General features: G+C 46.3%; 2 protein-coding genes across 2 annotated transcripts; both read right to left on the bottom strand.

Annotated features, from left to right (window-relative positions):
* Window positions 1-794: 794 nt before the first annotated feature.
* Window positions 795-3,721, bottom strand: LOC119275137 (60S ribosomal protein L18a-like protein). The gene is made up of 5 exons (XM_037555930.1): window positions 3,461-3,721; window positions 2,755-2,897; window positions 2,071-2,203; window positions 1,869-1,986; window positions 795-1,276 (listed from the first exon to the last, which is right to left on the bottom strand). The coding sequence occupies exons 2-5, from the start codon at window positions 2,762-2,764 to the stop codon at window positions 1,208-1,210; spliced, it is 330 nt and encodes a 109-aa protein (XP_037411827.1). The 5' UTR covers window positions 2,765-2,897; window positions 3,461-3,721; the 3' UTR covers window positions 795-1,207.
* Window positions 3,722-7,282: 3,561 nt separating this feature from the next.
* On the bottom strand, window positions 7,283-10,422 carry LOC119275136 (phosphatase and actin regulator 4A-like). Its single transcript, XM_037555929.1, has 2 exons — window positions 7,820-10,422; window positions 7,283-7,731 (listed from the first exon to the last, which is right to left on the bottom strand). Exons 1-2 carry the CDS (start codon window positions 10,121-10,123, stop codon window positions 7,684-7,686), a joined length of 2,352 nt encoding a protein of 783 aa, XP_037411826.1. The 5' UTR covers window positions 10,124-10,422; the 3' UTR covers window positions 7,283-7,683.
* Window positions 10,423-13,088: the final 2,666 nt, after the last annotated feature.

Genomic DNA, 13,088 nt, shown 5'->3' with positions numbered 1-13,088 from the left:
ATGAAGGGTTTGATTTAGGGATTGTTTTCAGACTATTCCGTTACCTTTTAGTTGGAAATCGTAGGCATATAGGTTGAAAACTTCAATCTTCATATAGATTGAAAGCTTCAATTTCCGCATTGAAAAGCTACGAGTGTTCAGCTTCACAGCCTGATACGATAGGAACATCCCAACCAAAATTACAACCGTCTTTTTGTTTTGCGGGTACTAACTGAATGTCTGCGTCTGTTGCTTGATATTTGTTACATTTTTTGGCATTTTAAATACATTCTGTGGCTTTCAAATAAGCATAGCAAATTACTGAAAAGTCCTTGATCACTTATAAAACTAATTTAAACACTTTATCATATATGTTCAAATGCGAATGCTGTATCTTGTTCGACATTGAGGCGCTTGCGAATTCATTCTTGTCTGCACATGTTTTAGCTAGGGATGGTGAGCTTCCCTACTTTTTCTGTTTTCCATGATGTTGCCCCTGAGCTCATCCCTCAAATTTTCTATGATGATTCTCTGGAATAATGAAGTGCCAGATGTTTTGGAAAAAGAAATCCCGGTCAGACTTCAAACTGTAACCAGCAAATTCATCCTTGAACAGATCTGTGCCATAAATCAACTCTATATCCAAACAATGGAATCAACTGGAGAGACGGAATGGCTCGCTGAAGCGCGCGCTCTTGAGATGAACACTCGATCTGGATCATCGTCTCACATGGTACTACCATGAAAAACCCACCACAACACGCCCCGCAAGTAAAATAGGCGTATCGGAAATTTAACCTCTTAAGAATTCGACAAGTTCAGAGGACGGTGCTATACTAGATAATGACTTCCAGGTGTATCAGTGCATCATCTCCAATGGTGAGTTGGTGATAATGACTACAGTTTCAATCCCAGCAATTACCTGCTGAATGGGCTACCTGTATGGATTTTTCCTCTAATTTATGTAAATCGATCTGTAACCTCTGGATTGGAAGCTTTTCAGAAGAAACAGTCAACTGTTCGCACCCTCTTAGAAAGATTGAATAACTGACCCAGGAGAGATGACAATCGATAGATGAAGCCCTTCGATAAACACTTGCATATGCATTGCCACTATGATTACATGATGAACTAAGACGATCTGCTATCATCAACATTACAAGTTGCCTTCTGAATCCCTCATCTGCCGATAAACAACCAATCAGCCCTGTTCTCCCTGCCTTAGAAATCACTTTTGTGCCCAGATTATCAGAATGATGGAGAGGGTAATAGTTGCCGCGGTAGTGAAGATGGCCGCCTGCACATACCAAAAAAATTGAAACATTCAGAAGAAAACTTACTGTAAATAGAACTATTTCAGAAAGCTATCAGGACAGAAGAAGAAAAACTGCAAATTGATGTAAAGAGTTGCCAACATGACCACTGTTTAGTAACTGAAACATTACGAACGACACTCACTGTGAAGAACAAGTTTGTCAAGGTCAAAAACTGTTACAAGGACTGCACACTGGTTTGAAACCTAGCTTTGATGTTTCCACAAGCAAACAACGGCGCGTAAAAATAGAAAATAGAAAATATACAAATGGATTCATTTCCACAGATGTGCATTTTCATAGAAAAGGAAGGAGCAAACGGGGTTAAAACACACCTTCACTACAAAAATGATCAATCTGTGAATCAATTTGGTGGCAGAACCATCAACACATCTGCTATCAGGTTGCATGATGGTTTACATGCATTAAGAAATGATTTTTTCAGGAAAACTCTTTTGCTTTCCGTACCTAGATATGGTTTATCTATTACACTACTTTGCATCTATGAGTTGTTTTCTTTCAAGCTACATTGATTATAGCAACATGTTCAGGATTTACTGTGGAAGGACAACCTACCGCAATAGCAGAGGCAGCAAGACCTGGGCGCTCTCGGGGATCCCTATTGTAGTACTTGCAGCAGTAAAGAGTCGTTGCATAGTACCAAAGCAATGGACACAAGAAACCTAAAAGAAATCTGCAACCAGAACATGTTTGATATTGCCAGATGCAGAATTTGAAAACTGAACTGAAGTTTGTGTAGGTGGTAAGGGATTCTTACGAGGACCACCCTATTCCGCAACCAAAGCAAGGAAGGCGTCTCTCAAACTTTGCCAGCTGTGGGTTCTCTTCATCTCTGAGTAGGGTGTACTTGCCAAGACACCCTTGACAATGGCAAAGATCATCTGAGCTTGCTGTGCAATGCCAAGTGTGATTCAGATTAAGAAGTAATCGAATAAACAAAACTCAAATAATGCACATCATGATCAAGCTAAAGCCCTAGAGCAGTTTTAACATGGTCCCTCTTACCTCCTCTTTTCGTATGAGAGGTAAGAGTATGAAATAGATCTGAACCGTTGATCACATTAATTAGTGGCCTGATTAACTCTTACCTTCTTACCTCATATGTAAAAAGAGGGGGTAAGAGGGACCATGTTAAAATTTGCCAAAGCCCTAATAAACAAGGAAAAACTGTAAACTCTGAATCATAATTAGGTTATATCTCCCTGGTGTTTATACACTAGTATTATGCTAAAGACCGGTATGTCAACATCATGTAATAGATGTTACTGTCTTTTACAATGACAGACTAAGGGTTCTGTTCTCCTGCATAATGTAAGCGATCTAGCGGCAAAGGAAATCTTAAGTTTAACTCAAAAGATCCTGCATAACGTAGGGGATCTAGCGGCAAAGGAAAACTTAAGTTCAACTCAAAAGACAGATACAAAGTTGGAAAAGCAGTTACCTTCTCCCATTTAATCTGGAGCTGTTTAGGGAAGATGCAAGCTTAACACCAAGCTGCTTTGCAGATTCCTCCTTGCTGGAATCAGCTCAACAAGTTTGATCCGAAGAATAAAACAGAAGAGTACGCGGCTTGGCACATAAATCCTGCAAGTGCGTCAGAATGGTCAGCCTGCCGCATCGGAGAGAAAATTATATATACAATGTAATCTCTGTATGAACACGCATATCAGTCTAGTTGGTGGGGACAAATGTTCAGGAGAGTACTATATTTCTTGTTGCTCTGAACTCTAATACTCCAACTTTTTTTTTGGAAAAGCAGTACACTGGTTCTTTACTCAGGAGAGTACTGTATTTCTTGTTGCTCTGAACTCTAATACTCCAACTCTCTATATTAGAACAAATCTAGACGAATTTATACAAAATAAGTTGCGGCCGCTCTAGGGGAGCATCTCAGATCGGTCTCGCGCGCCGAAGGAGAAGAAGCGGCTAAGCTAGCCAGACCGGGTACGGGTGGGTGGACTAGATTAGCAAGGGCGCACCTACCAGTCCACCACGCAGCAGACAGGCAAATCGGCAACTACCTCGACGGGGATTCAGACCTCGGTCGCCGGCCGCCACGCAGCAAACAGAATAAGGGAGCCGCAAGACGAACTCACACACAAATCCGTATCAAGATAATCCAGTCGGGACAGGATAGGGTTCCTTACCGGCAAGATAAGAAACCGATCCAGCACCAGCACCAGCACCAGGACCGCGTCGCCGCCGGCGGGGCGAACCGCGAGGTGGGGGAGGGAGAAGGGGGCGCCGGACGAGACCGAGGTGGGGATGGAGAGCGGTAGAGAGCACTAGAAGAGGCGAGGAGGGGGGGGAGAAGCGGAAGAGTGGAGCCGAGGAGGAGGAGGTCCAATGGGTGTGGTTTTGTGGACACGCACCCGCACCGGTACCGGCGGTGTGGATGTCGTGCACCTACCGCCACGCTATGTGCCGCGTCGGTGAGCCGGAGGATGGAGACACGAGGGAGGGCGGCCCTTTTTAACACACGGATAATGACCCGTTCCTTGTCGACAATAGAAAGAGGGGAGAAAAAGTCCTTTTGTGTCAAAATACCACGTCATTATTAAAACAGATCTATCTTTAAAACCGTGGTTCCAATTGAAAAGGCGACCAATGTCACTTTTCATCATGGACTGGAAGACCGTCTACCGTTGTTTTCGACGACCTACCTCGACACGGTTCAATGGTGCCCTCGGGCTTCTTTGGATTTTGCTGCAATGGACGATCATGAAAGATTGTGGACAAGCTCCCTTGCTCTGATGATGACAATCGACTCTTAATGCTTTTGATGATGACAGTAACCCTCGGAGACGGAAACAAGGCCTTATTTTGGCATGACAGATGATCAGAGAAGGAGGCCTTTGGCCGAAGTTACCCTGAGCTCTTCGGTATGGTGTCGCCAAAGTTACGGAGGGAGTGGCAAATAGCTTTTCTATAGAAATTGTATTAAGTTGGTTGCAAGAATCAACATGTCGACACAGATCATCTGGTCCATTCACTTGTGTTAACATTGAAAGAGATCCTCCTTGACCGCCAAAGGTGTGCTTCAGTTATTTACCTCTAGACCTCTTCCAGGAAGTACTCTCTCAGCTCAGTCTATAAGCCAAAATTCCATAGATACCATGAAAAATTGTCAGGGGAAAAGGATGTAGAAAGTCCCATCAGAACTAAAGTCAAAAACAAAAAATCTCAAGTCTCTTCCTTCATAGTGGATCCTCTAGCTATGTGTGGTTGACTAACGAATCATGCCAACATTGCCTTGGGGGAGAGGGTCGAATCCACCAACCACTAATGCAAAGATTTTCATTTCATCCTCGAGGTCCGAGGGCTCATGCACACTTGGATATTCAGCTACCGGTGGTGTCTTTGAACACCGCCGCTATCATCGATATCTAGTGGGATGTCATGATGTGCCGAACGGATAGGGACATAAGCACAAGTACATCGGTCATATCATCTCCTTCATGTAGAATCTTTGGAAGGGGGAGAAGCGGAACATCTTCAAGGGTAGGAGAATGTCGTATGTTCTAGATGCCCACTGTGCCTTTGAGGACATCGCTCACATGGATTCCCACGAAAACCCCTGAGAGAGTAGGGTGTGGTTCTAGGTGTTTTGGCATATTAGGGCAACTCCAACGCCGTGCACCAAACGCCCATAAGTGTCTGAAGTGTGCGCTCCAGATACTTTTTGTCATCCAACGTCATATGCACCAAACGTCTACGGCATGGTCCAGGTGTCCGAATTCCCCTAAACCAGTACCAAACCAGGAGGGGTCCGAATGTCCACCTGGCTCATTTGTGAGGTGGATTACATTTCCTCACACCACATGTGCTTTTTCCTCTAGGTCTATATGGCCTACCCTGTTGTCCGGGTTTGATGCCTATTTGATGTCTACGGTTGGATGATCGGCCCCCCTATCTACGTACATGTCGTGACGTAATATTTGATGTGTTTATTTTGGTGCACACCATTAGAGTTGGCCTTGTATAACAAAGTGTGGCCACCTGCTTATACATACTTTTTCTATTCTTCTGATGAAAAGGTAGTACTCCTAGTGTCGGTTGATCGAAAAGAGTAAGTCCTATGCGTAGGGAAAATGACATGAATACATTGGCGGTCACTGAAGTTGAATCAAAAGCACACTACGGTCGTTGTACTTCTGAATACGCTCATTACGGTCATTGAATACGCCTTGTGGTGATTATGCGGTCATTGGCTCACCATAGAGCTCTGTATTCTGCTTGGTTGACTGTTCAGCATTTCCAAGTAAGCAGTCAAGCATGCATACATGGTAGTCGGTTACACCACCCTGCCTATATGACTGGCCGGCGCTGCATAGGTAGAGAGAGTGTTGTGACGGGCTGCAACTTATGCATGATTGACCGGCAAGGTTGACCAGTCAACTCAGCAGAATATAGTGGCTCTATGGTGAGTCGGCGACCATATAATTACCGCAACACGTATTCAATGACCGTAACGAGAGGAAGTACGAGGGCCGTATTGTGCTTTCGACTCAACTTCAAAAAAAATAGGAAAGGAGGATCACCCCTGACCTTTGCATCAACTTCAATGACTATCAGTGTATTTACCTCGTACACAAAATACTGCCCTTCCGAGATGAACGAAAGTAGCAGGGTGTTTATGTGCAAGTTTTCTCGTTTAGTCATTTGTAAGTTCCTAAAAGAATTCTGAAAACAATTCATGGATGTGTCCATTTGTGTGCTCCCAAAAGACAAACTCGGTGCATTTGCACAATCTGTTTTTGACATTGTCTTCTTCTTTTTCTAAATCATCTAGGTCGTGTTTACATTTTAAGCTTTCAAGTTGCCAATGTGAAATTATGATAAGATCAACGAATTTGATTTTCATGCCAAGAAAACACTTGTTTGAGTGTAAGACAAGGCATGGCAGCACATGAGGATGCCTAGCTTGATAACGGCGGCAGTTTTGTATCCGAGCGTGGTTGCGCATGGGAGCACGTTATTGGCCCTCCGAGCTGCACGTTGAGAGGGCCCGATGGCAGATCACAGATGACACAGCTGGCCACGGCAAAGGAACAAGACAAGGCAACGTTGTGCCTGGCCGCAACTACGTACATGGATAGATACAGTCATACAGATATGGCTAAGATAAGTTAGTGGCAGGTTCATGTGGGAGCACGGAACTAGATCCTCTAACATTAAGAAAGAAAATTAAAGAAGCTGCAATACCCTAACTTTCTTTCTTCCTGTCTATATCATTATGATTAAAACGATTTAAGTTAATTTGTAAATTGATGATCTACTCTGCACATTTATATTAATTACATGCAAACAAACTCATGGTGAAATAAAATTAATTTTAAATTATTTATATTTACAGTAAATACCAACAGCAAAAGGCCTACTAATACTCCCTCTGTCCGAAAATACTTGTCATCAAAATGAACAAAAAGGGATGTATCTAGAACTAAAATACATCTAGATACATCCTCTTTTATTCATTTTGATGACAAGTATTTCCGGACGGAGGGAGTATATACTAACAGTTCTTAACTTTTCTTTTTTCATTTTACACTAGACTAGCACTATAGCATCGAGACTTTACTTCTCCATCTTAGAGGATCCGGTTCCGTGGGAGCACCTGACCGACTGACTTATTCAGGCACTTGCCGATTCAGATTTAGGGCTTCATTTCAACATTTTGAAAGCAGCATTGTCCCCTTGTTTTGTTTCTTTTTACCTGGAAAGATAACGTCAGAACTTGTTTCTATCTGCACCGGGAAATGTTATCATCTTGCACCAAGTTGCTGAGAGTGAAAATTTGTGATTGTCAGCGATCTGAAGATGCGGTTTTGAATTCTTTAGTCACATCAAGCAGCGAAGATGCTCATTGCCTGCACTACTTCGCACGGAGGTGATTGCACGCTATTATAATCTGCTAATTGGGTTACTGAATAAATTCCGAGGCAAATCCTAATGCTTGCTCGCAACACTGTGGAAAATACATGCTCTTATTTCAATATACTGACACCAAATTACAACTAGAGACTGTTAATCCAGCCTAGACTTCAAACTCTGCTTATTGAAAATAATCCAAGTCTCTAAGAGGTAGGAACAACCCAACTTCTTGACATCAGAAATGAGCTGAAGCTTAACACCTAGTACTACATGCTTTCTACAGACTACACCATAAAACTGTGCCAATAGAACTCCAAAGTAACTACCTGCCATGAGACACCTCCAATCTTCTACCATATCTGAAGATCGCAGAAGGCACACCAAAAGGAGAAAATAAAAACACTAGAACAGTGACACAATCCTAGACAACTACGAGATGCAATTCTTCACCATTCCATAGCAATTGATCGCCAGATTCTTCTCTTCCATCTCCATGTCATTGCTGCCCTCTAGAAACAATCTTGTACTTGCCAGTCAGTTGTTGCTGCACCAACACATACACAAATCCAACCAAAAAGTTTCACATCAGATCGCTGAAGCAAGACAATGACAAGAAAATCACAGGATTTTACCTTCTCCCAGAGCTTGGTGTGCTCCCTACAGAAGCCGGCGACGACGCCGCCGCCCTTCTCCTCGCGGTACTCGATGCAGAGGCCGCCGTTGAGGCCGCAGGAGACGTGGAACCCGAGGTCGCACTTGGGCTGGGAGCACTCGAGCGCGCAGCCCCTGCTGCTCTCGCAGATGTAGCAGTGCCTGGTGAACCGCCGGCCGGGCACGAGGGAGCAGTCGATGGCCTCGCGCCCGTCCGGGTCCCCGAAGAACACCTCCGGCACCAGCAGCGCGCACGCGATGTGCGCCCACGCGCCGTCCGTGGTGCGTTTCATGGCGCCGCCCCTCGCCGGGCAGAGGCGGCAGGGCGGGCGTGCCGGCTTGCCCTTCTTCCCCGCGGCGGCGGCGGGCTTGCCGGAGCAGAGCGAGCAGAACCAGTCGCCGTCCGGGATGGACTGGGCCAGCGGGTTGCCGTAGCACGTGGCGTGCACCATGAGGTCGCACCCGTCGCAGAACACGATGGGGTCCGACTGGTCGCCGTCGGTGCTTCGGCAGACCGCGCAGAGGATGCCGTCGTCCTCTTCTTCCGCGAGAGCATCTTGCCTTCGCTCGGCCGCCACTTCTTCGTCTTCCTGCGTGTGCTCCTCCTCGCGTGCTGGCGCTGCCACTTCAGGAACAATCGCGTGGTCGAATTTCGTGAGCGCCTCCGCTTGAACTTGACACTGTTCGTCATCGACTACATTGGGGAGCTTCTTGCAGTGCACATCAGCCGTTTGCTCGAATTTCTCAAGCACTTCGGCTTGAGCTTCAGATTGTTCGCCGTTGACGGCATTGGAGAGCTTGCAATGCAGATCACTCGTTTGCTCGAATTTCTTCAGCACTTCGGCTTGAACTTCAGACTGTGCGTCATTGACGGCATCGGGGAGCTTCTTGCAGTGCAGGTCACTAGTTTGCTCGAATTTCTTGAGGTCTTCGGCTTGAACTTCAGATTGCATGCTACCGACGACATCAGAGAGCTTCTTACAGTGCAGATCACTAGTTTGCTCGAATGTCTTGAGCGCTTTGGCCTGAACTTCAGATTGTGTGTCATTGACGGCATCGGAGAGCTTCTTGCAGTGCAGATCACTAGTTTGCTCGAACTTCTTGGGCTCTTCGGCATGAACTTCAGACTGCATGCTACCGACGACTTCAGAGAGCTTCTTGCAGTGCAGATCACTCGCTGGCTCGAATTTCTTGAGCTCTTCGGACTGAACTTCAGATTGCATGCCATTGATGACATCGGAGAGCTTCTTGCAGTGCAGACCACTCGCTCTTTTTGCGGTGTTTGTTCTGCGGGATTTCTGGAACACCTGATCCTTGACTTCGTCGGGCTTGTTGGTCATCTTGGACGCTTCAGCACCATTCGCCGCCTTAGGATAGGTGGCGGCGCCGCTTTCAACGAAGCCTTGAGGACAGGCTTCTTTGAGGGCGCCGACGCGAGCCCCATCTGACTTCATCGATGAAGATGGAGAGGGCGGAATGAACTGCGACATCACGCGCTTATTCGCCGGGAGGCAAACCGGGGCCCGAGCAGAAGCGTCCTCCGGGGGCGATTGCCACGGAACGCGCTTGTTGGTCTGGACGGAGGGGGCGGTGGCGACGCCCTCCGGGCACGACCGCACAGGGACGCGCTGCTTGGCCGGGACGGAGAGAGGAGCAGCGGCGATCCCCAGGGGCGACGGCGCCTGGACCCGCTTCTTGGCCGGAACGGTCGGGGGAGGGGCGGCGTGCTCCAGGGGCGATGGAACCTGGACACGCTTCTTCGCCGGGACGCCTGGGGTAGCGGCGACGATGCTCCCCGGGCGCGGCGGCATCTGGGCGTGGTTCTTCACCGGGACGGGGGGCGGAGCAGCAGCGTACTCCGGGGGCGACGGCGCCTGGACGCGCTTCTTCGCCGGAACGAATGGATTGGCGTTGACGACGCGCTGCGGGAGCGGCGGCACCTCGATGCGCTTCTTCACCGGAACGAGGGGAGGCTTCTTGTACGGGACGGAGGGAGGAGGAGCGTTATCCTCCGGCGGAGGGGGGCGCACGTGGACGCGCTTCTTGGCCGGAAGACACGCCGGCGAGATGGCATCCAGCGGTGGCGCACACGCGCGCTTCTTCGCCGGAAGGCAGGCAGGGGCAGGCGCCGCCTCCGGCAGCGGCGGGAGCGCGCGCTTCTTGGCCGGCAGCGGCGGGCACGGCGCTGACCCGAGGTTGGAGCCGACGAACTTGAACCGCTTCAGCGGCGGCAGGTCGCGGATGCTGCGGCCACCGCTCGCGGCGGCGTCCCCGGCGATCTCCATGTGCGGGGCGGCGAGATTTGGATCGGTGATTTGGCTACGAAACAGGCTCGCGGGGCGCGGGGTGATTTGACCGAGGAGGGAAGACGGGCTTAAATGATCCCGGCGGAGGCGAAAAATTCCGGGATTGGAATCGAGACGAGCGCGCGAGGATTTGGAGAAACGAATTTGAGGGGGCGGTAGGAGGAAGATTGCCGAAATGGAAGGGAACGCGATGGCGTCTCGGGGATTTTCGGCTTGAAATTTCGAATCCGGCCGCGAAAGCGCCTGTGGTTCGCGCGGAAATTTGTTGTTTCGTTCGTTCGGGGGCGATTTAGCGATGAAATCGTGGCGGCGCGGCGCGAATTGGTTTTTCCTTTTTCTTTTTGAGGGATGGCGCGAATGACGAATCAGTTGCGCGGGCGCGCGGGTCGGGCTGGGGATTTCGTTTTGGGACCGGGTTAGCCTCGTGGGCTTAGATGTGAACTGGCCCTTTTTAATGCTGCAGCTCGAGATTCGCACTTTCAAGTTAGTTTTGGTGCCTTGACGAAAAATAGTTTTGTTTCTCAAATAAATAGTTATAAAAAGTATTGTGAGGACCCAAACTGAGGACATGGATTTTTGGAACCTCGGTGCAGATAAACAAAAACAACAACTCGAAAAAATAGCAAACACAGTCGAATGTGCTACTCACGTGTGAAGTTTCGCGAAAAAAAATGAAGTTCATCAAATTCTTGACCAAAAATAAAATGTTTTCACAACGACTTTCCGACTGTTTACTACAACAAGTTGTCCGGCTCCGGTGAATGAGGGGCGATGACGGCGGCGCGCCTTTGGATCGCTTCAGTGCGTGTACTTGTCGCCAGGTGGTCTACGAATCTGGATGCAATACTTTTTTCTTGTGTTCGTTGTATAGGCATGATTGAAGATGAATATATACAAATAAGATGGGAAAAAGGCGAATGCCATTCCTTTGAGAAACTTTGCATGTGAGTTTGAACAATTGTTCATGTTTGTTATCACCGGCAAATGGAATTGTTTGAGTTTTTCTTCTATTTTTCAGATTTCACTCTTAATTCGGGTGCCCGTGCACACATGTTCACCATTGTATTTCAACTCATGGTCACATACGAACGCGCGCGCACACACACTCACATCACCCCCACACAAAACTAATATTGGTGCAAATATGTGTGTGTATTTATGTCTGTGCTCGTGAGTGTGGACGTATGTGATTGAGTATCAATGTGTCACACCATCACGTGAGTGCACATTCAATGGTAAAACGTGTCATATTGTTATTATGGTTTTAGATCAATCATGTACTTATAGGTTAGGTTGGTACAACCACCACAAGCCTAACCATATCAACGGATCACGGCTCATGTCATTGAGTTTCAATTTCAGAACTCTCCCGCAACGATGTTATGGTTTCTTTCTTTTTCATGTTTATCTCTCCTTTGTTCTTATTATTTATCATTTTGCTTTATGTTTACTTTTAGCATCATCATCCCATTTCCCATTATTTTCCTTCTTCTTCGTTTTAACCTTCTTTCATTCTTATATTCCATTTCCCACATAACATGCTAACTTTATTTTCTTATTTTACATTCTGACTTGTATTCTTAGGTTTGTTTTGCTATTATTATTTTATTTCAGTGTTTGATGATGGACTCAAATCCTTTTTTTTACGAAAATAACCAACAAATGAATGAGATTTGTCTTTAGGAACATGAATTAAAAATGCTCCACTTTTCAAGATATGCAACCATCTATTTTAGTAAGAAAAAAACTTATGGTCATCAATATTTCTTTTAGAATACGTGAACCTTTTTGTAGGCATTAACATTAATGACTTACCGTAGGCAAGAGATAAATTTATGGTTCTGTTGGAATATTTGGGCTAGTATATTGCATTTAATATTCTTGAACAAATCACTCAAACTCTACAAACAAATTTAAAACCAAATAGAATATTGTTTTCCTTGGCCTAGGAAATCATTTTAAATAATAAATTCAAATTATTAAAGTGTTTTAATTTCAATGCAAAGTATTTTATATGTGTGTGCATGTGTGTGTGTGTGTGTGTTGTCTTTATGTACGCACACGTGAGACACAATGCAACATTCCACCCGAGTGTAATTGCTCACGTTATCTTCTGACCATTCCTCTTATGATTAATTGAGGTCAAAGTTCTCTTGAGCAGCCTAAACCAATAAAATCTCCACTAATTCCCTGAAAAACTAATCTCCACCGAGTTCCAAACAACACTTACGGTGTTCTTAGATTCTTATATCTACCCCTCTCTCTCCATACTGCAGTGCCACCGACCAAGCCTTCACGACCGGTCGCAGGCTCACAGTCGGAGACCCGTGTGTTGTTGCCGGTTCCGAGCCTCTCGATCATCGCCCCTATATGTACCTCTCTTGAAGCCCCATGATCCCCGGCTAAGCATCGACCTAATGATCTGCATGTGCCACCGGCGCCTTGTCCAACATCACTTGCGTCATAGGTGGGTTCTTTCCTTCCTCTTAGGCCCTGTTTGTTTGGGCTTTTGCTTTTGCAGCTTTTTCACTTTGACAAAAAGCCACAAAACCTCCTAAATTGGTCATTTTTGCTTCGCCTTTAGGCTTATGAATAAATATTGTTATATGATGATATACACCAAAAGCCGAAGCAAAAAGACCCAAACAAACAAGGCCTCAACCTTCTCATATATGAACATCTTTTTTTAAGTTAGCTTGATTAGACGAGTTGATTTTGTGTGTGCTGCTTCGAGTTAGCTTGATTGGACGAGCTGATTTGTGTGTATTGGGTAGTTTTCTTGAAGCTTTCTCCCCATCTCCACACACCTACCAAGCAACAACTCCAATCCGACTCTCTCACCTAAACGCCTATCTAACTCAACTACTGCCGACACACATGTGTCCACGTGAGATGGATCATTGATGTCTGCCCAATCCGATTTTTTAATGGAAGTGCTAGATGG

Source organism: Triticum dicoccoides, chromosome 3B (assembly GCF_002162155.2).
Source record: "Triticum dicoccoides isolate Atlit2015 ecotype Zavitan chromosome 3B, WEW_v2.0, whole genome shotgun sequence".
Taxonomy (NCBI): Eukaryota; Viridiplantae; Streptophyta; class Magnoliopsida; order Poales; family Poaceae; genus Triticum; species Triticum dicoccoides.
This window is presented reverse-complemented; position numbering and strand designations above follow the sequence as displayed.

Coding starts and splice junctions, on each gene's coding strand:
- LOC119275137 (XM_037555930.1), bottom strand. Junction 1,987..2,070: donor TGCGGAATAGGGTGGTCCTC/GTAAGAATCCCT, acceptor TTCTGGTTGCAG/ATTTCTTTTAGGTTTCTTGT. Junction 1,277..1,868: donor TTGCTGCCTCTGCTATTGCG/GTAGGTTGTCCT, acceptor TGGTATGTGCAG/GCGGCCATCTTCACTACCGC.
- LOC119275136 (XM_037555929.1), bottom strand. CDS start 10,123: ATGGAGATCGCCGGGGACGCCGCCGCGAGCGGTGGCCGCAGCATCCGC. Junction 7,732..7,819: donor ACACCAAGCTCTGGGAGAAG/GTAAAATCCTGT, acceptor GTGTTGGTGCAG/CAACAACTGACTGGCAAGTA.